Here is a 20871-nt window from a genome sequence, read left to right on the forward strand (position 1 = left end):
TTCCACCTCCCCCAAAATCATATTCTCTCCCAATAGCAGCAGCTGTGACTGATGCATCCATCCAGTGGCAGGGAGGGCAACGTGGTCTGAAGCTGCAATGTTGCTTGGTAACCACCTGCTGAGAGCACCAAAGAGCCAGGCACTAGAGCCCATGGTGTCACATCTCTCAGACAAATGGGTGCCTTGCAGCTGGCCTGAGGATCAGCAGTGCTCAACGTGGACTCCTCCTGTGCTGTAGCCGTGCCATTATGTGCTGGGCTGTCTGGTTGTAGCATTTGAGAAGTTTGGCTCATTTTCTGATCTCTGCAATTAATGTTCTGCTCTTCACACGTGTCTTTGGGGCACTCTAAGTCCGTAAGCATGATGCCAAACTATTCTATGCAAACAGACAGGGACCTGGCCCTGCACCCTCAACGCTGTGACAGAAGGACTCAATGGCACAATAACTCATTTATTTATGAAAGCATTGCTATTTAGATATATTTATCATATAACTTGATGTTCTGGGACTCTGTCATGTGGTATACTTAAAATGTATTTTGGGATTCTGACATATTTGGAGCTGGGTCAGATGTGGAGCTTGGCTTCAGATCAGAATCTCACTTACGTTAAGTCTAGTTGTGGTATGAAACCTTAGACTAGGGTTTGTATTCAAATTAAACAATACTAGAATCCTGCAAGCTGTTCTTTTAAGAGCTACCTGAGCAGCTGTGGCTTTAAATAAAGTAGCGCTTGCTTGACTTTTACAAGCATGATCAGAAAAATAAACAAACTTATTTTGAAACCTAACTGAAATGTAGGCTTTTCCCTAAAAATTAACACTTGGGACATGGGTCTAGGTTCATATTAGAGAACTAAATGAATTTTTCATTCTCAGGCTTTCCTTTCCTGGTATTTTTGTTAGCAATGAATGAGCCAATAACTTAATTAGTGGAAGAAGAAAGATGACCAAAGTGAAATAGCCATGAAGTATCATGTATCAGATGGTGTTGAACACTGATACAAAATTTGTCATTGTGCACATACTGACTTAAAACTCAGAAGCAAATTCCAAGCCAGAATCAGAATGTAGCAGAACATTTATTTTGGCACATTAAACATGGAGGCACATATTTAGAACAGCTTGTGGAGGAAGAGTCACACCTTTTAAAACAAAACAAAACAAAAAAAATTGAAGCCTGTGTTCACACCTCACGTGTGAAAACTGGACCTAAAAATAACATAATGTTTTCACTACATGAAGTATACTACAGCACATGGAGCCATTAAGAACTTCCTTAGTTCCTGGGACCTCCAACCTGTGTAATACCTGTTGCTTGTCACGATCCCTGCATTGTCATTTTCCACTCGCATAAACATGTTGTCCCATCTTCAGCTTACCAAGAGATGCACAGAGGCTCTGCCCTCCTGGAAGGTAGTGTAGAGAAGAGGAGCAAAGCTGCAGAGCAGAACTCTGGGTGCTTCTGGCCCAGCACAGACACTGCACAGGATTCACAGGCTTTGTCTCCAACCACATAACCCTGTTTTGTTCCAGGAATGAGGCATCGAGCCTCATGCACCCAGGCTGCCAACATGAACATGGTGATGGCAGGCAATCAGGAAATTCAGTTGAAAAGCATGCTCCTGGTCTGAGCTAGAGCATTAACATATGCCCAGTCTGATGTGGCAGCAGCTGCTAAGCACCTCTTGTTGTTGCTGTAGGCTGGGGCATTGCCCCAAGGTGCCTTTCTCCCTTTCTGCCTCTGTTGGTGATCTGGTAATACAGAAAAACCTCAATTTGTCCACGTTCCCTCCACATGCTGTGCTCCCAGTGCCACTGTACATACTGACAGCATCTTAGTGAAGCTCTGTGTGTGCTCGTGAAGCACTGTGTAGTACAGAAATGCTCTGTCCTATTGTTGACAATTACACCATTTTATTTCATAGTGCGCTGACTACAGGCTCTCCTGGATGCAGTAGATAATTCCTCCCTACTCTAGCACAGTAAATACAAAGGAGTCATCTTGTTTCCTCCTGCTCTCCCGGGCGTGCTGCTGCCTGTGCAGATGCACAAGATTCATGGTCCATGTGGTCCCCCCTTAGTGCTGCTGCGAGGGGCTCTGTGCCTGCTGGGCCCGGGGTGAGTCTTGTCCCCACATTGAGCTCCTCACACCTGCCGACAGGTCAGCTGTGACATGGCGCTTCATAACGTTCAGACAGATCCAAGCCCTCTGCCTCCTCACATGCAAGAGGAATCTGCTTGCATTAGTACTTGTGATTAAGGTGTCAGGAGCAGTGAGAATGAACCAAAAGGCAAATAATCTGTTCCATCAACAAGAAGGACTCAAAAAGCGTGAATCTGTCAGGTCACAATAAAAAAATCATGAGACCAGCTGTGAATCTTCCAAGTACATAAAGCCAATTTCTTTTCAAGTTCACTTATGGTCTGAGCCTTTAGTATTTGCATTTACAAACTCTTCAGAGATGTGAAGGGCAACAACTTACCTTGCTGTCTTTCTTCTCTCTGTTTAAATGGTAATCCTTGGGCTGCAGAGGAGTGGTCCCTGCCAGCCACCCTGCCACAGGCAGCTTCCCTTGTCCTGGAGCTGCCCCTCATGGCGCTGCCTTGTGGAGAAGGACCTGAGGAATGTATTTCATTCTGAGACATTCCCAGATCACTGGCTGCACAGCCATGCTCAGCAGCTGAAGAAAACACTGGGGACCAGAAAGAAAGACCTGAATGAAGCCTAAAGAGGAAGAGCGTGGCATTGATGACTAGGGGTATCTTGGACTTCAGCATGAATAGCAGAGGTCAAGAATAAGACAGGGTGTTGGCATGCTGGTGGTGGTTCAAAAAGCTACTTGCACCATCAGTTTTCTGTAGCCTGCTGTGCTGCGTGTGTGAGCAGCTGAGGTCCGTGGGTGCTGTCCTGCCCACTTCACTGAGGAGACACCTGCTACAAGGCAATCAGCCAGAGGCAGCCCTGCAGCAAACAGCTGGGGCGGTTTCAAAGCCAACACAACCCAAAGCTCTTCCTTTGTGGTGCTCACAAGACCACTGATAAGAGGAGCTGGGTTGGGGGCGGGGCGGAACGGGGAGGAAGGAGTGAGGGAAGTATAAAGCAAACAGTAATGTGGTAGCTTTCCCCTTAACACAGGAGCTATTACTGGAGTCCTTGTGAATGGCTCACACAGCCCCTTTATTATGCACACCTTTTAAGAGCTACCTTGCATTTTTTTAAAGCTAGATTGCATGCAAGTGACTTTCTATCCTGCTCTGTCTTGGTATTCTGTTTCGTTTTTTTAGCAATTAGTACTAGAGGAAAGACATTTTTAGCTCAGAACAGATTTTCAGCTCATTTAGCAGTTCATTGTTGGATGATGGAAAACCAATTGAATCAGAGGCTGAAGGTAAATGGTTCATATGAGTACAGAAATGCTGTTTTCTCTTTTGAAAATGTGTAGAGATGGCACTTTCTATTTCAGGCCACCATTTCAGGAAGGAAATAACACATGAAACTGTGTATTAACTCCTAGCTCTGTCCACAACAATGATTGTCCCAAGTCAGTGGCACTGCCTATGGACAGAGACAACCTCATGTGAAAGTGCTTCCTTTCCAAAATGGACCCACATTAAGCCACCTACTTCAACAGGACTGCCCAGCCCTACAACCCACAGCACTACTCAGGCAGTGCTAGAATCATAACTTGTGAAATACTTAAAGATACTGCAAATAAACCAAGTTTTGTATTTTTAAAGAGCTCAAAGAAGGCTAAAAAATAAACGAATCTTTCTGTTAGTATGATGAAAATGGCATGGCTTCAGACAAGTACATACTCCCTCTCAGGGCAAAACAGAAGAGAAGCAGTTTTGGTCTCTGAATGGAAATGGTTTTAGAGAGGAAGCAAACTGTGCCTCTTAAATGGAAGTGAAAAAGAAAACAGTGCAAAGAGTTGTGTGCCTGGCTTTCTTGAGAGACTTCCACAGGGAAGGAGCCTTGTTAGAAGGGCAGGGATAGACAGGGAAATTTCCCTGTCAGATAGACAGGGAAATAAGAAAAATAGCTTCAAGAGGTGAGAAACGCCAAGAAATAAAATAGGTATGGCAAAAGACATGTTTAAGAGGCTTATTCTTCCTCAGTGTATTCCGTCAAATCCTATTTAATATTAATGGGAGTTGAATACACAGCTCACGAGAAAGAACAATGACCTTGTGGGCTTTAAAAGGATCCCACAAAATTCAAAGCAGTGCAAGAGGTAAGCAAAACAAGTTGATTAAGTTCCAAAAAAATGCCAAGTACAAATGCACAGAGTGAGCCACTGGGAAAACAAAATAAGACCAACAAAACATGGAAAATAAAGAGAGAGTTGATTTAAGAGCCATACATTAAACCCAAGGAAGTCATAGGCTTCCTTGTCACTAGCAGATCTCACTGACCTGTAGTAACAGCATTAGATATGTAACCCATAATAAAGAGCTACTGCTCACTCCAGCCAGCAGAGAACTGATACACAGATTTTTTGGCAGCACATTTACTATAAAGAATGCTTCTTCCCCTTTTCACTAAGCCATCTGATAAATCCTATGATGAAATACACTCCCTTGCATGATTTTTCATATAGCCACAAACAAAATAAGTCTAGAGAAAGCATTGCAAACATTTCTACACAGCTATAATTCTGCTGCAAACATGTAGGAAGCTGTAGTAGGTCAGTCTCCAGTGAGTGTTTGGCAGCAGAGCTCGACAGAAACCTACAGAGGTAGGGTGACATGGCAGTGCAGCTGCAGTCAGAAAGGGGACAAACTGCTGGAAAGGAGGATGCTGTCTCTTAACTAAGGGGAAGATGAGACAGGCCTGGGAGCGATCACAGAAGTCATAGGAATAAGCAGCAAAGGTGGGACATAAACACAAAGGGTGGTTAAATTTGATGGGTCCCATCTCCTGACTGCAATAAATCAATACATATTAGCCTCGAATCTGGAAGAAGTGGCGTTCTGGCAGATGGCTCTGAAAAGCTGATTGCTCCAGCCTGCCCTGGTTCACAAGGGTATGATTGACAGCAATGGGAGGGCTACAGCAATAAACCTGCCCAAGTCTTATCTGTGTTTCTTTGTCAATATATCTTTTCACATCAGCATTTAGTGAAAGAAAACCCCAAACCCAGCTAAACCAGCATCCAGATTAAATTACTAAGGCAACATGAAACTCCCCTAAGAAGCAGAGCAGGAGTTTGGTTGTGGTGAGTGCTGAGGAGTGATTAGCATGCAGCGCAGCTACCTAACCAATAGGCTGCAAAGACCCTCAGGTTCTCACATCAATCTGGGAAGCTTTACATCAGGGCTGCAGCTCACAAAGTTTTACAGCTGATTTACGGTATTTGTTGCAGAACTTTTCACTCTTTTAAAAGTGTATGGGACTTTTTCTATAAACACAGATTGAGGAGAAGTCTTTGGAGTATTTTTTACATATTATAATCATACACAGGCATGCTATCACTTGCAAAAAAAATTTCTATTCCCTCTCTGCATCTATCTATCTATCTATCTATCTATCTATCTATCTATCTATCTATCTATCTATCTACATCCCTTCCTCCCTCCCCCATATTATTTTAAGCATATGGGCTGGTATTCCTGTGGGTAAACCACCTAAAAATTAGTTCCAGAGCAGACATTTTAATGGAGACTCAGATAACTAAAACATATAGTATAGCTGATGAAACCTTGGCAGCAAAATATTTGAACATTGCCATAAAATCACAGATTCAGAGAATCACAGAATCACTTAGGTTGGAAAAGACCTTCAAGATCATCTAGCCCAACCATTAACCCTACTCTACCAAGTCCAGCACTAAGCCATATTCCCAAGCGCCACATCTAGATGACTTCTAAACACATCCAGGGATAGTGACTCAACCACCTCCCTGGACAGCATGTTCCAATGTCTGACAACCCTTTCAGCAAAAAAGTTCTTCCTGATGTCCAGTCTAAATGATCCCTGGTGCAGCTTGAGGCCATTCACTCTTGTTCTATCACCAGTTACTTGTGAGAAGAGACCAGCACCTACCCCTTCTCCCCTCAGCCTCCTTTTCATCAGACTAAATAGCCCCAGTTCCCTCAGCTGCTCCTTGTAAAACTTGTTCTCAAGGCCCTTCACCAGCTTTGTTGCCCTTCTTTGGACATGCTCCAGCACCTCGATATCTTTCTTGTATTGAGGTGCCCAAAATAACTAGATTCTCACCTTATTGCCAAATTTTATTACCCTTTTGGTGACCAATACTACCATCTTGCAGCCACAACACCTAGGACTGTAATGCTGTTGGATTTCTTTGGTTAAGCTGGGATCAGCATTTCCCAGACACCTGTGGGTGGTTGGATAAGCTGCATCCTGAGCTGCACAGCACACCAACCTGGCAACACCATTTCCAAGAGTGCTGCTGGTACTGTCTCTTCCCATGTGGCAGAAAGATGACAGGCGCTTGCCTGCACCCCTTCAAGATTCCAGGAGGCATTTTTTAGATGAATGAGTTATAGATGCCTATTTGCTGGCTTCCTGAGGGGAGCTGCTCTGATGCTGCCTTGAAAACGGGATCTTGACTTGCTTTCAGATCTGTTTTGTGAAGCATCTGCTATGCTTCATGCAGGCTACAGCTGATTTCTGGGGAAGGGAGCAATTCCTATGTAGGATTTACACATGACAGCAGCAGGCAGAGTACTGAGGGGCAAGCTTAATCCTCAGCTGTTTTCCAGCTGATATCAAAGAGCTTTTATATTAAATAAGACTCAAGCATTTAAAATCACAGAGGACAGAAAAGTACAGAATGATACAGTAGAACCAAATTATCCTCCAGGGCAAGATGAAACAGAAAATTAAGAGCACAAGATTTCCTAAATGGGTAAAAGTTCTAATTCAATAATAGTGGAGAATTATACACAAATCATCCTGCTGTTTCAGGAGGATAGTTTATCTAAATATAATCTGGCAAAAAGCCACTGGAGTGCTGATGTTGTGTAGGTATGTGTCAGAAAACTGATGTGTGAGTATCTACCCTGGGAGAAGATTCCTGGTCAGACCTTTTTTCCTCTCTTTTTTTCCATCCAGGAGGGCAAACTCGGTATCTCTGCTCACCCACTTGGCCTTCCACATCAAGCAGAAAATACTTCAGCTGCAGTGATCACACACATTCCCTTTCCTGCTCCACCAAGAGAATGCTGCTTCCAAAGCTCACTGGGGCCTGGTTCTGCCCCTCTAACACATGGACTGTTTTAATTTTAGGCCCGAGGTGTCCTTAACCAGAAACATCAGGAAGACATGTTTTTAGAGGCTTTAACTAACTCAGAACAACACTCTCAGCTGGAAAGTAGTCTTCCTTAAGTCTCTTACACACTTTCTTGCTACAAGACATTCTTAATGCTGAGCACAGGGCAGCCTCTCCACATGCAAGAGGCTGCCTTCTTCATCTTGATATCTGTCAAGCCCAGATAAGATGGCTTCAGCCTGTACCCCAGCTAGCTGGCAACACACAGGCTTGAACGTTCCTCTATCTCCCTCCAGTCCCTGTATATATAAATATGAAGTGCTTTGTGTCACTTTGATGGATCTTTTCTGCCCTTTTGCTTTTTCATCCATAGTGCTATTATCCCCCACCATCAAAGCCTGTCTGTTCTCTTCTCTTGGTCCTACTTCTGCTCCATCAAGAAGTAACCTTTAGGAGCATCACCCTCAACTATAAAAGCCCATAATGAATTCCCTTTCCCCATATTTCCCTCCAAACATCCCTGCTTTCTGCAATTTTAACACAGGTTTACCCTTCTGGCCCAGTTTCCTGCTCTATCAGCTCCCACTATTACTGACACTTGCTGTGCAACTGGTTGCCAATATATTCCTGTTCACCTATAAATACAGTGTCTCTCCCAGCTCCCTGAGAGACTGAGACAGAAAGAGTATTTAATACACATGTAACCTTCAGATGACTGGTTTTGACAGTGTAATCTTGGAAAGATAAAGGAACAGGAAAGCTTGTGTTGATTTCTAAGCAAACACCTGTAATGCAGCAGGGCAATTTTCTGGGAAGAAGCATAGTAGCACTGTGGAAAATAGAAGCCCTGCATAAGAGATCCAGGACTAAGGATGGTAAATTAAGAGATTACCTAGTGGTCCCTTTCTCCCTTAAGTCAGTGGTCTCTGCGTTAGACTCCCATAGCCAGCATTATCATCAAAGACTTAAATTTCCTTATAGGCACGGCAAATAGGGAAGACAAACCAGCTTGACTTTACCTTTGGCATAAAAATAATACAAGTAGTGTACAGAATATGACAGCTACAAGAAATCTATGACAGTAATTTGAAGAATCTGTGCCCCTGAAAGATGCAGTAAAATCTCTGGCAGCTGGAGGCCTGACGGAGTTGAGATGATGCAGACACAAGGCTGGGACCTGTAATCCCAAGCAGCCGGGCTATTTTATTATGCTTATTCATGTGAATACTTGTGAAATCTACAGGAGATCTATGGATTCTTCAGCTGGCAATACCTCCTGACTGGCTTCCTTTATTTTGCTACTCCTTGCAAAGAAAATGTCCTAAATGTTCATGATAGAGTTTCAGATGCTTTTCTGACTGCCAGTTTACATTTTTGGCTCTGTGACTCTCCAGAGGCTGTGCTCAGTAACACCTTAGTTCCTTAATTTTCATTATAGCAACTTAATTTTTGCCTAGATAGCGCAGGTATCTTACCCTGTTACCCTTCCCTGAGAATTTCACACAGAAGAGTTCACAGTGCTGTTCACAGGTGGAGAGACACATGAAAGAGACCTTTAACACTGATTTTTGCATTTTTGGAATCAGACGCAATCATTGACCATCCTGTGCCCTATAAACCACCTTTTCAAAGCTTTTACAGCTGTGCAGCCTTCAAGAAATTTTTTTTTTCCTCCTTTCCCTCTGCCGAGAGAGAAAGAGAAGCCTAGAGACACACAGAGCCAGAAGCTGAGAGAAGCCTGCAGGCCATCATCATGTGCTCCTGCTTGGCAGCACACAAAGCAGATCCAAGTCCATTGCAAAGACAATGAAAGGTGGTGATCTGACAGCTGGCAGTTTGTCAGGGATAAAAGGTCTCAGAAAACCAAAGGACTTTCTCAAAACACCTGAAAAATAAGATAAATCCATAGTACACACTTCTTTTGCACCTGATAGCAACCCTGTTGGATAGGTTTTGCCATGTACTTACAGGCAGCTTAAAATTCACTTTGTTCTGATCTAGACAAACTATAGATGCAGATAAGCCCTTTACAGTTGAGTTTTGTGGGGATTTTTTCTGTTTCTTCTTTGTTTGGTCAGTTGTTTGGGGTTTTGTGGTTAGTTTTATTTGTTTGTTTGTTTTCTTTATATTTTTTTTCTTGCCTGCAGTGTGATGTAACTGGGCATTTGTATCTTCCCAGTAGAGGAATTGCTATACACACTTGAAATGAGCATGATCAAGAAAGAAACATTTTTCTTTGGAGAATCTGTGTGAACAAGCAACAATTTCCCAGAAAACTTTGTTCATGTCCTTCAAAAGGGGATTAAAATCTTCAGCTGTTAATGGCATAGCATTTTTAAACTGTACTTGAATAACTGGGGATGGGACCAACATTGAGAGAGGTAGTCAAATTAGGAAAACAAACACAAGAAGTAATAACATTGGGAATTCCATTGAATCCAAGTCTGATCTGTTCAAATTTTTATATTTTATCCTGAATCTATTTTGAGCAGTGGCTGAATTCTGGTTTTGCCTGAAATCAATCATCCTTTATTAAAAAAAAAAAAGTCCAACATTTAATTTATATCAACAATTAATTGGATTCTATAGCATAGAAAAGCAAATCTGAAATTAAATTAGTTCTCAGATTTAGATTTTCCTTTTAAGATACAACAGCTTTGAGAGTTATGACAGAGCACTCATGCTTTGACTACTGACTTTTTCACAATTTGCTGAATGATGCAGCATTTATTACTTGTGATCAGATTGACTGGGGAGGTATTAGTGAGCATGTAGACATCTGTGCTGAGACCTTGCTAAAGTAATAAGACATTAAACAACCATTGGAAATGACAAATCGTCAGAGCCCACCACTGCCTTATCACCAATAGCACCAAGAAGGAAAGCTGGAGATAACTGAGGGTGCTGGACATCCTGATAAGGATTTTCACTTGATATTATCATAGCAATTTGGTTAAACAGAGAGAAGACATGGCCCTCAGCAGAGTCGTGGAAGCCAGTTTAAAATGAAGCACTGATACTCAAATATGCAGTGATTGTAAAAAGATATTTTATTGCAGATAAATTACTTGGAATACACTTATTCCAAATTGGGGGAAAAGTATTAGTCACCAGACTTGATCTGTTCTTAACCTACTTGGAGGACACCATCCACTGAACCAAGGGAAGAATTCCTGCTGCAACTACCTCCCTCACTCTCTTAAAATCCATACTGTGATTTTTCTTCTGCTTGCTTCCTGGCTCCTTCCTTTAAATTTGATAATAAAATAATCTTCCTTCCGTCTGCTGACTTTTCTGATTTCTAATTGTTTGTCCCACGGTAATCTTTTCCATCTTTTACCCACAGTATCTGAAGTTTTCAAGACGTTCAGCCTGTTTTAAGGATGTAAATAATTGATGGTGCTTATATAAATGTCAGTTTATCTGCATTATAATGAATCTATGTTTTTATGGTTGCCAATGTCCTGTGCTTTTCACATTTGCATTTCTGGTAAGCTTTTTCTTTGTGTTGGGGAATAAAAATATTCTCAAAATGACTGTTGCCATTTTCAGAGGTGATTTCCAACGGTGATCTCTCAGGATTATATCCTTTACTGTAACAATGTCTCTGAGAAATGAAATAAGTTCTTAAAAGTAACTGCTTCTGCATGTGGAATTATATAGTAGTGACCTCATATGGAAAAGATAGGAAAAAAACAATCAGAAATTTGGAAAAAACAAGATGTAGAAAATTTCTTTCCTGTAAAATTAGGTTTTTTGTGCTGGATCCTAGATCTTGACTCTCATCTTGGCATTTTTATGGTCTCCAAATACTCCAGCACACGTGAAAGTTTACTTTCATGACTAATCCTATTGATTTGGATCAAACTACTGACGTGAGAGAAGTTTCATGTTAATACAGGACTTTGCAGGCTCAGAAGCTCTTTGGATGAACCTTGTCCTCTCAAGCCTTTTGCCTCTACCCATGAATTCCTGTGGTGTTCATTCATACACAAACAAACAAACCAGGGAACCCAGAGATATTAATTGGCCTGGAGCCAGGGCAGGGATGTATTTTTTTTTCAGTCTGAGGTTCTCAAGCTTGGTCTCCTTGTCCCATTTCTGATTATGCTTCTCCATCCAGTAAAATTCTTGTGAGGGCTTCTCAAGGGTCTATTGCATTTTAAAACAGTATTTGAAGCTGTGACAAATGTCAGATAGTTGTTTTATCTGTTATGAAGTGTTTGTTAATACATGCACATGAAAAATGCTCGTGAATTTTAGTTAGTAAAGAATAACATACAGAGTCTGAATGTTGCCTTGAATCAGTCAGTTTGTAGGTCTAGGAGAGCTGGTTTCAACAAGCTGAATAAGAAAATACTGTGAAATATATTAAAATCCAGATGCAAGGATTTTTAAATTTTTTTTTATTATTATCAAGTTTGCCAAAATACCAATAAGGTTATGGAACTAATAAACTAAATCCTATGCTCATGTGACTCAATTGCCTCCAGTCTGAAGATGTCTGACTTAAAGATTCAAATATATGAAGTGTTTGTACAGTAAATGTGAAAGGAGTATATCTAAGTATTAAATCACAAGCTAGTGTTATCCATCTGCTAAGTATATTAATGTACTGCATTTGGCATACTGTACTTTAATTTGCTTATATTAAATTTAAAGTGACAGAAGTCAATCAGTTTGGATATTTGAAAGTGAAAGGTTTTTCCAACTTTTTTTGCTCCAAACAGTGAATTAAGTTGGGTTTTTTGGTGCTTCTGTGCTATCTTGGCATATTATACGAGCAACACAATGAGAAATACTATGCAACCTAACCTGCCAGAGAGCTGAAAAGTGAGGCAAGTCGCAGAAGGGCTGGATTCTGGTTCTAGCCAGCATTTTACCCATAGAAGTATAAAAAAGTTGAGTAAAATCTCATTTAGGGTGCAAGATGCACTCTAATTCAAGGGCTGTACTGAGCAGAAGTGAGAAGAATGGAGGAAGCAGTAGAATGCGGATACAATTCAAGACCATGTATAATGAATAATATATAAGCTCAATTTGAAAGCAGGAACATTTGGAATAGAAAGTTTAAACTCTGTCTTGGAGCATACATGACTGTTATTAATAATTCAAGTTTTTTTCCTTTTGTGTGTCACCTCAGTTCCAACACAGTCTCAGACTCTGATTTCTACTTGCATTTATTCTCTGCCTTCTCCCTTTCTTGACCATGTAAGCAAAATATTTTACAAACTGGAAGCGGTTTGTTGCTTCAGCAGATGAGTGCTTAATTTTCACTAATCTGTTTTGCATAATTCTAATCAAAAGTTTATGTTGTATCTGGTAAAGAAATCTAGTTGTGGATTGTGGATTGGTCAGCCAGAATACAACAAGCTGTAGACATAAAAATAAGGAAAGAACTCCAGACTTTAGTCCTGTCTGGTGGAAAACTGTTATCTGCAAACACCATCCACATCTTCAAACACAGACCCATGAAATGCAAACAGTAGCATCTTGTGTCAATACCTTTGGCCTGGTCATGCACGAGATCTGCTAAAACATGGCATTTAGAGATTCAAATCTTCAAAGTGAGAGCACTCTCCTTCTGGTGGGAAGAGTGGCTGCCTTGCATCTGCATGCACGAGCACTTCAGCAGACCTTATTTAAAATTCTTCTCCTTTTTTGCTGCTGTTTGAGTTGGAGTGCTTCAGGTCTGCCATTGCTTACTCTCCACCTGCACATGTTAACGGCCAGCTCAATATATCTGGGTTTCAGTTCTTATTTCAAGCTGCATTATTCTAGCTACCAGATACAAAACAAGCTTTTAAAGCATTTTTAAGTGTTTTGTAACCCGAACTTGCATGATATATCACGCTAAGTGTGACCAGCAATGTCTGAGATACAGTCCCTGCCTGCAAGCAATTAAATTACTGTTTGCCCATGTGAACAGCCATCTGTTTTACTCCTGGAGTAGGAGTTTGACTCCTTAGACCAAGTTACTCTAATTCAAAACCTATAAATCTTCACCAATAAAAAATGTAAAAAGTAATGGCTTTTTTTTAAGAGAGAGAGAGAAAAAAAAAAGAAAATCAGCTTTTTCATTGCATGGAGAGCATTCTCAGAAGTGCTACAGCAATCTGGTTTCAATCTAAGCTATGATCCTCAGTAGATGCCTTCTTGACTCTGGCATCATCCTGGCTGCAAAATAAGAAGCAGGCTCACTGGCACTGAACATATGCATGTCCTGGATTCGCTCTGCCTCCCACTTCTGGGAAGACAGCAAAAGCAGCAAGGCTGACTCTGACATGTTTTTTCTCCAGTTTATTGTGTTTGGGTGGGGTAAGTGTACTGCAAAGCCACCAGTTGTCCACTTGATGGTATCGAGTAACTGAACACAGGAGGGTACAAGTGCTTAACTGCTTAACGTCTGCATTCCAGCAGACGTGACCAGATGATAATTTCCTACCAGGTAAACCAGCTGTGTTGCGTTCTTCACCTACATGAACAACTTCTGTGCTAGATTTAATCAGACTGTGTTTAATTTAACTTGCTGCTCAGATTCTGAAGTCCAGTCTAGTGTATTCTGAACCCGCCTTGCTGTGAGGTGGATAAATATGCCTCCACCAGGAAGATCACAATGTTTTTTCTGTAAGAAGAGATTACTGCCAATTTGCATCTTCAAAGATTCTCTAGTATCTATTTCTGTGTAAAAACACTTCAGAAAAAGAAGCTATCGGAAATAATTTGTTCTCAAATTCTGTAATTATCAAATAATTTCTAAGCATTTTAACAAACTTTTAGATTACATCTTTCCCAGAACCAAGCTTTGGCAAAAAGAAAATTCTAACTTTAAGCTGGAGCAAGGAGGAAGGCTTGACAGTGATCTTTCTCCTCTCACTTTTCTTCATTGTGTTTCCCTTTGAGGATATGTGTGAACAGACATATGCACAAGGAATGAATGAGCCTCATGTCTTTTCAGAGTGAGACCAGGCAGGAATAATATTCTTCCCAGGTATATATGAGTATAACTACACATCTAAAAACCAAAACAAACCAAAACAATTTATTGGATATTTTACATTTGCTCTTGCCTGGTTTGGGTTTTCATTCTAGTATGGCAGAGTTTTTCTATTTGTCCCAGACAGAAAACTAGAAGTCTTTCATTACACATCTTCAGAATAGGAAGCATCAAGCATGAGATTTGCTATCCAGTTGGAAAGCAGCTTTGTGTCATGCCTGACAAAAACATGATAGTCCTGCTCATTTGGTGATTTTTACGATGGTAAGTACATGTGAATGTAATGCAACAAGGGACTTTTTGTCTCAGGCTTAATTTCTGATGTGGAATATGCCTTGTCCAAAACAAACGGACAGTGTGATGCTGGGACAGAAAGATGCTTGGACAGACAGACTGCATCTTTCAGCCAAGCAAAACATTGAGCGAGGTTACATTGATATATGGGTACGTGGCTGTCCGTGCCCCATATGGGGCACTGAAGCAGCCAGAGAAAGTCCATATCTGCACTGAAATAAGAAGAGTTGATCTCAGGAGCAAATTTCACCCTAGTCTAGACGAGACAGCACCCACTGGAGAATGGCACAGGCAGCAGCGGGTTTTGGGCAGCTGTCCTGCCCACAGCGGCGCCTCAGCAACCCCCCTGCGTAACCCGAAGAGGATCATCATATCCTGAGGGTTTGCAGCTTTGCTTTGCTGGATGTCACCACCATCGGGGTGAGTAATGGCACTGGTTACTAACAGCAGGGGGTAACGTTAAGCGCTGGAGCTGGAGCCAATGGCTCCCAGCGCCTCTCTGGCCCACCAGCCGCTCTGAGGCAGCCTGGGTTCTGCTCATACGATGCTCAGGGAGCCCATGCTGTGCACCAAATAAGAGCATGTGGGTATTATTTGTTTTCTTCTGTCAGATTATTCATGCCAAATACCATTTTGTCTTCTTATTGCCAACAGATAGTCTATGAGCAATCCTTGTTTTGAAAAGAGCAGTTGTTACTCGCAACTCCTGATCATAAGGTATGTGCCATTTGGAAGAATTTGTTTGCACGCTGTCCGTTGCAACTATTAACTCTTTATTGTGAAAAAAACTATCACCTGGGGCTATGTCATCCTGATTTCTTCTCCCTGGCTAGAGTCCATGAAACCTTATTTTTTTAGAAAGGAGAAAGGCAGATTAAGAAGACTAAACAACTAGCTCTGAACTTCTGGTACACTTTATTCAAAGTCTAAGTGCTTATACTGAAAGTCACAAAGCTTTTTGGATCCATGTTTTCATAACAGTTCTGATTGCTTGAATACTTGGGAGACAATAGGTAATAAAACCACACAAATATGACTCAATAAGGAAACTTGATTCGTAGCACAAACCAGCACACTCAGTCTTATCTGAAAAGTGCCTTGGTTGGAGAAGTCTCTTCTTCATCCCATGTGTCTATATCTTGTAACTAGTTGGTATTCATGTCAGTAAATGCCAACCAGTGTGATCTATGTGTTTCTTCAGAGCCTGGTCCTGCTTTGAGAAGCTTCTCTGGTTTGGGGAGTTTGCTGGACACAAAAAGTGCCACAGCGAGTGCTACACAGGAGGTGCACTGTGCCAAGGCAAAGATGAGAGAACCAAATTACACCAGGTAAACGCAGCATTCCAAAGATGGGAGGCAGAGGGGAGAGGAAGAGAAATGGACAAGCTCTTCACCAGGCCCTGCGTGCAGCTCTTTGGATATTGATGCTTCTTTTCCCGTCATAGGAACCAGAAGCGATGAAACGGGGTTGGTTGGTGCTCACATCACAGTGAAGAAGCAACTTGGTAAATAAACAAAGAGGAAGAAAAATCAGCTTAAATGAACCAGACTCCGTGCAATAGGGAGTTAGTGCTCGCTGCTCCTTTGGAAGCGAGCCCTTGCGCTGCACGTGCGCGCTCCCCGGGGCGCCGGTCGCTGAGTTATGAGACACGTTTCTCCTCCGTGCTCTAAAAAAAGCACGGGATGACAGAGCGCTCCCCGCGTTCTGTGCCCGCACCGTGGGCATGACAGCCCGCTCAGGACCCACCGTAAATTGGCGCGGTGCTCCAAAACTGACCCCGCAGAGGCAGGACACCTCTCGCATCCCCTTCCCCGGTACCTCCGGGCTGCGGCGCCCCCCAAACCGCCCCCCCCGCATTTGTTAGTCAAAGAGAGCTCCTCCGCCCAGGTGAATAAATTATGCTAATGAGGGCGGGGGTGGGGGCGGGCCGGGGCGGCTCAGCGGTGCGGCGCGGGTTGACAGCGGGGCAGCGCGGGGGCTTTCGCGTCTGCTGGGGGACTGGGGCTGGGCTGGTGGGCGCCGCAGGCAGGTGGAGGGGGAGCAACAAGTCCGGCGTTGGGGAGGAGAGCGAGGGGCGGAGGGGGGGGAGCGCTTCCCGCCCCGCGCCTGAAAACCTCTCTGACAAGTGGCGAACCGCTAGCAGAGCACGCTGCTGCCTCCGAAGGGCGGTGGGAGCCGCGGGTGCTCGCCCCGCACCCAGTCCTGCTGCCGGCTTGTGGCTCCTCGCACCCTCCCCTTTGCCCGCCGCCGTGCGGTGCGGGCTGCTGCTCCGCCTTGAAAGTGCGTGAGCCCCTCCAGGGCTCTTCTTCTACTTGCCGCATTTTTCTAGAAAAATATTGTTATTTTTGCCTTTTTTTTTTTTTAAATAATATTTATTTTCTAGTACTTTATTGCTATTGTTTTTGTTGCCGCTGTTTGTAAACAAATTGCCTCCATGGGGGGCGGAGGAAAGGAAATCAAAGCTGCCGCAGCTGAAGGGTGTAAGAGCACGCTGGGGAAGAGCCGAGGGGCCGCAGGACGGGATGGCAGCTGGAAGCCCGGCTGCGGCGGGGAGCGCTGCCCGCGGCCGGCCGGGTGGTGCGGCTCGGCGCTGCCCGCCCTCCTCTCGGCGCTGGCGGCCGCCTCCTGCGTCTACCTGGGGGTGCGGACCAGCGACCTCCAGGCCAGGGTGGCGGCCATCGAGGGCGCCCGGGGGGACTTCTCTGCCGCCGCCCCGCTCCCGCCGCTGCCCGGCTACTCCTTGGAGCAGCTGAACGCGATGATGCAGGAGAAAGTGGAGCGACTCCTCGCCCAGGTGCGCGGGACAGGGGCGGCCTCTCTCGGGATGGGGGGGTGATGCGTGCGGGGCGACGGGGGGCGAGGGGGAGCCCGGAGCGGCTCCGCGAAAGCGGGATGGGGGGAGAAGCGGGGAGAGGGGGCCAGCACCCCCGGGGAGCGGCAGGGCCTGGGGGGAAGCGGGCTGGGGGCAGCCCCGGCTGGTGTGGGGGGCAGGTTGGGCGTCTGCAGGGGACCCCCGCCCGCGCGACACCGGCGCCCTCCTCGTCCGCAAGTTGCCGCCGTGCCCGGCCTCCGTCCCTGCGCTTCTCGGCCGCGCGTGTAAAATAAAAAGCAAACCTGAGTTGGGGCGGTGCGGGGGGGTACTGGGGGCGGAGGTGGGAGAGAGCCGGCGGCGTCGGGCTTGTTTGTTGTTGTTGTGGGGGTGGAGAAGTCAGTGAGACAGCTTGGGTCGAGTCCAAGCGAAGAAGCCATCGCTGGCTGCGTAGCCGGTGGGATAGCGGTGAATCCCAGCCTGCGGCCGCGCGGCTCGGGAGCCCTGGGGGTGGCGGAGCGAGGTCGCCGGGTGCCCTGACGGTGCTTCTCTCGCCCACAGAAATCGTACGAGCACTTGGCAAAAATACGAGTAGCGAGAGAAGCGCCTCCAGAGTGCAACTGCCCACCAGGTAACAGACATGTCTTGGAAATCTCCTCTCTGAGGCTTGTAACTCTGGGGGGTTTGGTATCCCGTGTTTTTCAGACACACACGAGTCAGATCCAGGTGGTGCCTCTTCAGTCAGTTCCTTGGGTGGGAAAGGTGTAAAGCCCCGAATAATCTCCTTCCACTGTGGTGCTGGATTGGAATAATACTACTTAAAAACCCTAGTTAGGCTGGGTGATGCCGAACAATAACACTTCTGAAGAAGTTAATGATCTACCCTAGCAAGAAGAAATATATTCTGTCTTAAATGGGATAGTACTGAATCAAGGCATTGTGCACTCAGCTTGGGAAGTAGAACAACAGTTCCTAGCAAAAATATCCAACAATTTATATAATGGATTGAAATGGGTGGAGAGTCGATTACAAGTTAGCAGTGATATATACAGGGGCTTTTCAGTCTCATTTTTGTGTAGTCTTGGATGAAAGCAGTTCCCCTGGGAAGGGACTGCAGGTTTCACACTGAGGGTTCAAAACTGTGTGTGTTTATGCAACCAGAGATGTTGCTTGATGTTTGTTGCCTCCTAATACTGGGTTTGGTTGTTTCCTGTGGTTTTTGTGCTGCTTTTTGACAGTTTGATAACTGTCAGTATTGGTTTAGCTTTATAAACTTCTGCTAATACAAACCCAAGTTCCAATTGCATCTCAGAAATTAAGAAAAGAATGCCAGTGTTTCACAGGGTAGTGTAGGAATTCCAGCATCCTCCATATGATGAAGTGCACTAGATGCACAGGATGCTTTACATATCCTGCCACTCTATACGAAAAACCACCTCTTTTACAGATAGAATATTGACTATCAACAAGCCTCAAGCTGATGATATTTTCCAGTAGGATGTGTGATAGTACTGTGTTTGTAAGGAAGAAGTTCTTTCAGTTTAGGTTGTAATTTGAGTCAAACCCATAATTCTGAAAGGACTACTGTATCTCTGTGTTAAAACTGACTAAAATGGTTGGCATGGTATTTTTGCTGATGATACAACTGAGAGTATTTACTGGCTAGTATAGGAGTTACCGTGGCTAGAATTAAAGGACAGTATATGTGACTAGGACTGTTTTAAAAGGGTGCATAGAATTACACAGCTCCCTAATGGTCAACATTGGTTTCCTGGTGTGCTATGTATAATTTTTACCTTTAAAGCTAGCTTGAGCATACAGTGCTGATCTTATTTTTTCTATTGCTTGCCTGCAATAAATGATAAGATTAAAGTTAGTGCACTAAAAATTAGGGTTGCTCATCACATTGTATGCAGAGATGTATTCTGTGAGCCTGAGACATTGTTCAATGTGATGCCAAGCTCTCTCCCTTTCCCTTGTTTAAATTAATCTGTTACAGTGTTTTTGCTTTTGTTTACTGTTTTCATACTGGAGGTCAGTGTCTACTTTTTCAGTTGGTGTTATGTGCTGCTTTACTTCCCCCTTACCACTAGAGCTCCACATTACACCAATTTTTATCTGACCTTTTTTCTTAAGAAGTATGTTTTATCAAATAGACAATGAAAACCAGGATATTTCTCATATAAATTGTAAAAATCCCTGCTGGATGAAAGCCAAAAAAAAGTGATCTGGGAAACATTTCCAAGGGACGAAGATTCGTAAGATCAGGAAAACTTATATGAATAATTATAAAATAAATATATATTTGCAGAGAACTAGCTGGTATGGGGATTAGAAATGTGATATGGAGCTTTTCACCTCTGGGTGGCTATTTCAGTTTGGAAGCAAGTTTTGTAGTGACTGAAAGATGTTGCCATGTGATAGCCACATTTTGGACAGCTTAAAAAGAGTTAATGCTCTCATGCTTCTTGCCAGTGGACAGGTGCCTTCCTCAAAATGGCATCATCTTGGGAGCCTTGTCTGAGAGAACAAGGGCTGAGTGAGTACCACTGCCCGGGTACTATGTCTTCCTAACAGCAGGGGGGGAATAGAGCAAATAAATTGTTTGTTAGAATTGCTCTTTGACTGTGCAGGATGGGCTCACATTTTCATCATCATCCTTAATGCTGCTATTGTGAATTTGGACCTCGGTGTTCAGAAAGGCATTTGGTTTAATAGGAAAGGTATCTTGGAAACTCAGTGGTTTTTCTGTTGCCTGCTATTTGTGAAGCGTAAATTGCCTCTTTCCTTCTCCCCCATGGTTCCCTTTTGCTGCTTTGCTCTGCTCAGCTTCTGCTTTTTTCCCTGGCTTTATGTAATGATAAAGTGTGACTACTGGAGATGACTTTAGAAAGCCTTCATGGTAAAGAGGTGATTTTTGACACATCCTTATGCTGTGAGAAAAGGTTGCTGCCAAATGGCCACTAAGGCAGTTTCCATCATCCTGCTCTTGAAAGGGAAATAAAGATTTATTTTGAAGTACATTACATTGTTCTCTACCAAAATAAGAGAGGAAATTTCAGTCTTTATACAGGAGGGTGAGAATGTGGCCTCTGATTTAGGATTAAAGCTATACAACTGGTGTAGATCTCGTTTGCTTGAGATGTTCATCCCCTTGTGGCTCTCCATGGTGGGAACTTGCACTTCTAAAGGAAACTGGGTTTAAACAGCTTGGATGCCAAAGGCAGCCAGATTCACAACCGCTCAGAGCTTGCAGAGCTGTCCATGTGTAGCTCCTTTTAACAAAACCTTTGCCTAGAGTTAAGAGTGGTCACATTTCTCTTTCAAAACTTTGTTTTCACTACGTGTAGTTTTTCTAATTATTATTTCCTATGTTCTTACAATCACAACATGAGGAGATATTAGAGTTTTGATTTTAATTCTGTAGGACTAAAATCAGATACCAAAGCTTTTGTAAATATTATTAAAATGACAGTAGCAGCCATTCTTTTTCTTCTGAAAGCAGAGTAATAAAATTTGAAACGTAAATGCA

At 43.5% G+C, this 20871-nt stretch overlaps 1 protein-coding gene across 1 annotated transcript in view; it reads left to right on the forward strand.

Annotated features, from left to right (window-relative positions):
• Positions 1–16964: 16964 nt before the first annotated feature.
• Positions 16965–20871, forward strand: part of COL25A1 (collagen type XXV alpha 1 chain) — a 322787-nt gene continuing 318880 nt past the window's right edge. Inside the window, exons 1-2 of the mRNA XM_051616887.1 lie at positions 16965–17324; positions 17901–17970. Of these exons, the coding sequence (XP_051472847.1) occupies positions 16965–17324; positions 17901–17970 (430 nt within the window). The remainder of the gene's footprint in view (positions 17325–17900; positions 17971–20871) is intronic.

This window comes from Apus apus, chromosome 4, assembly GCF_020740795.1.
Source record: "Apus apus isolate bApuApu2 chromosome 4, bApuApu2.pri.cur, whole genome shotgun sequence".
NCBI classification, from domain to species: domain Eukaryota; kingdom Metazoa; phylum Chordata; class Aves; order Apodiformes; family Apodidae; genus Apus; species Apus apus.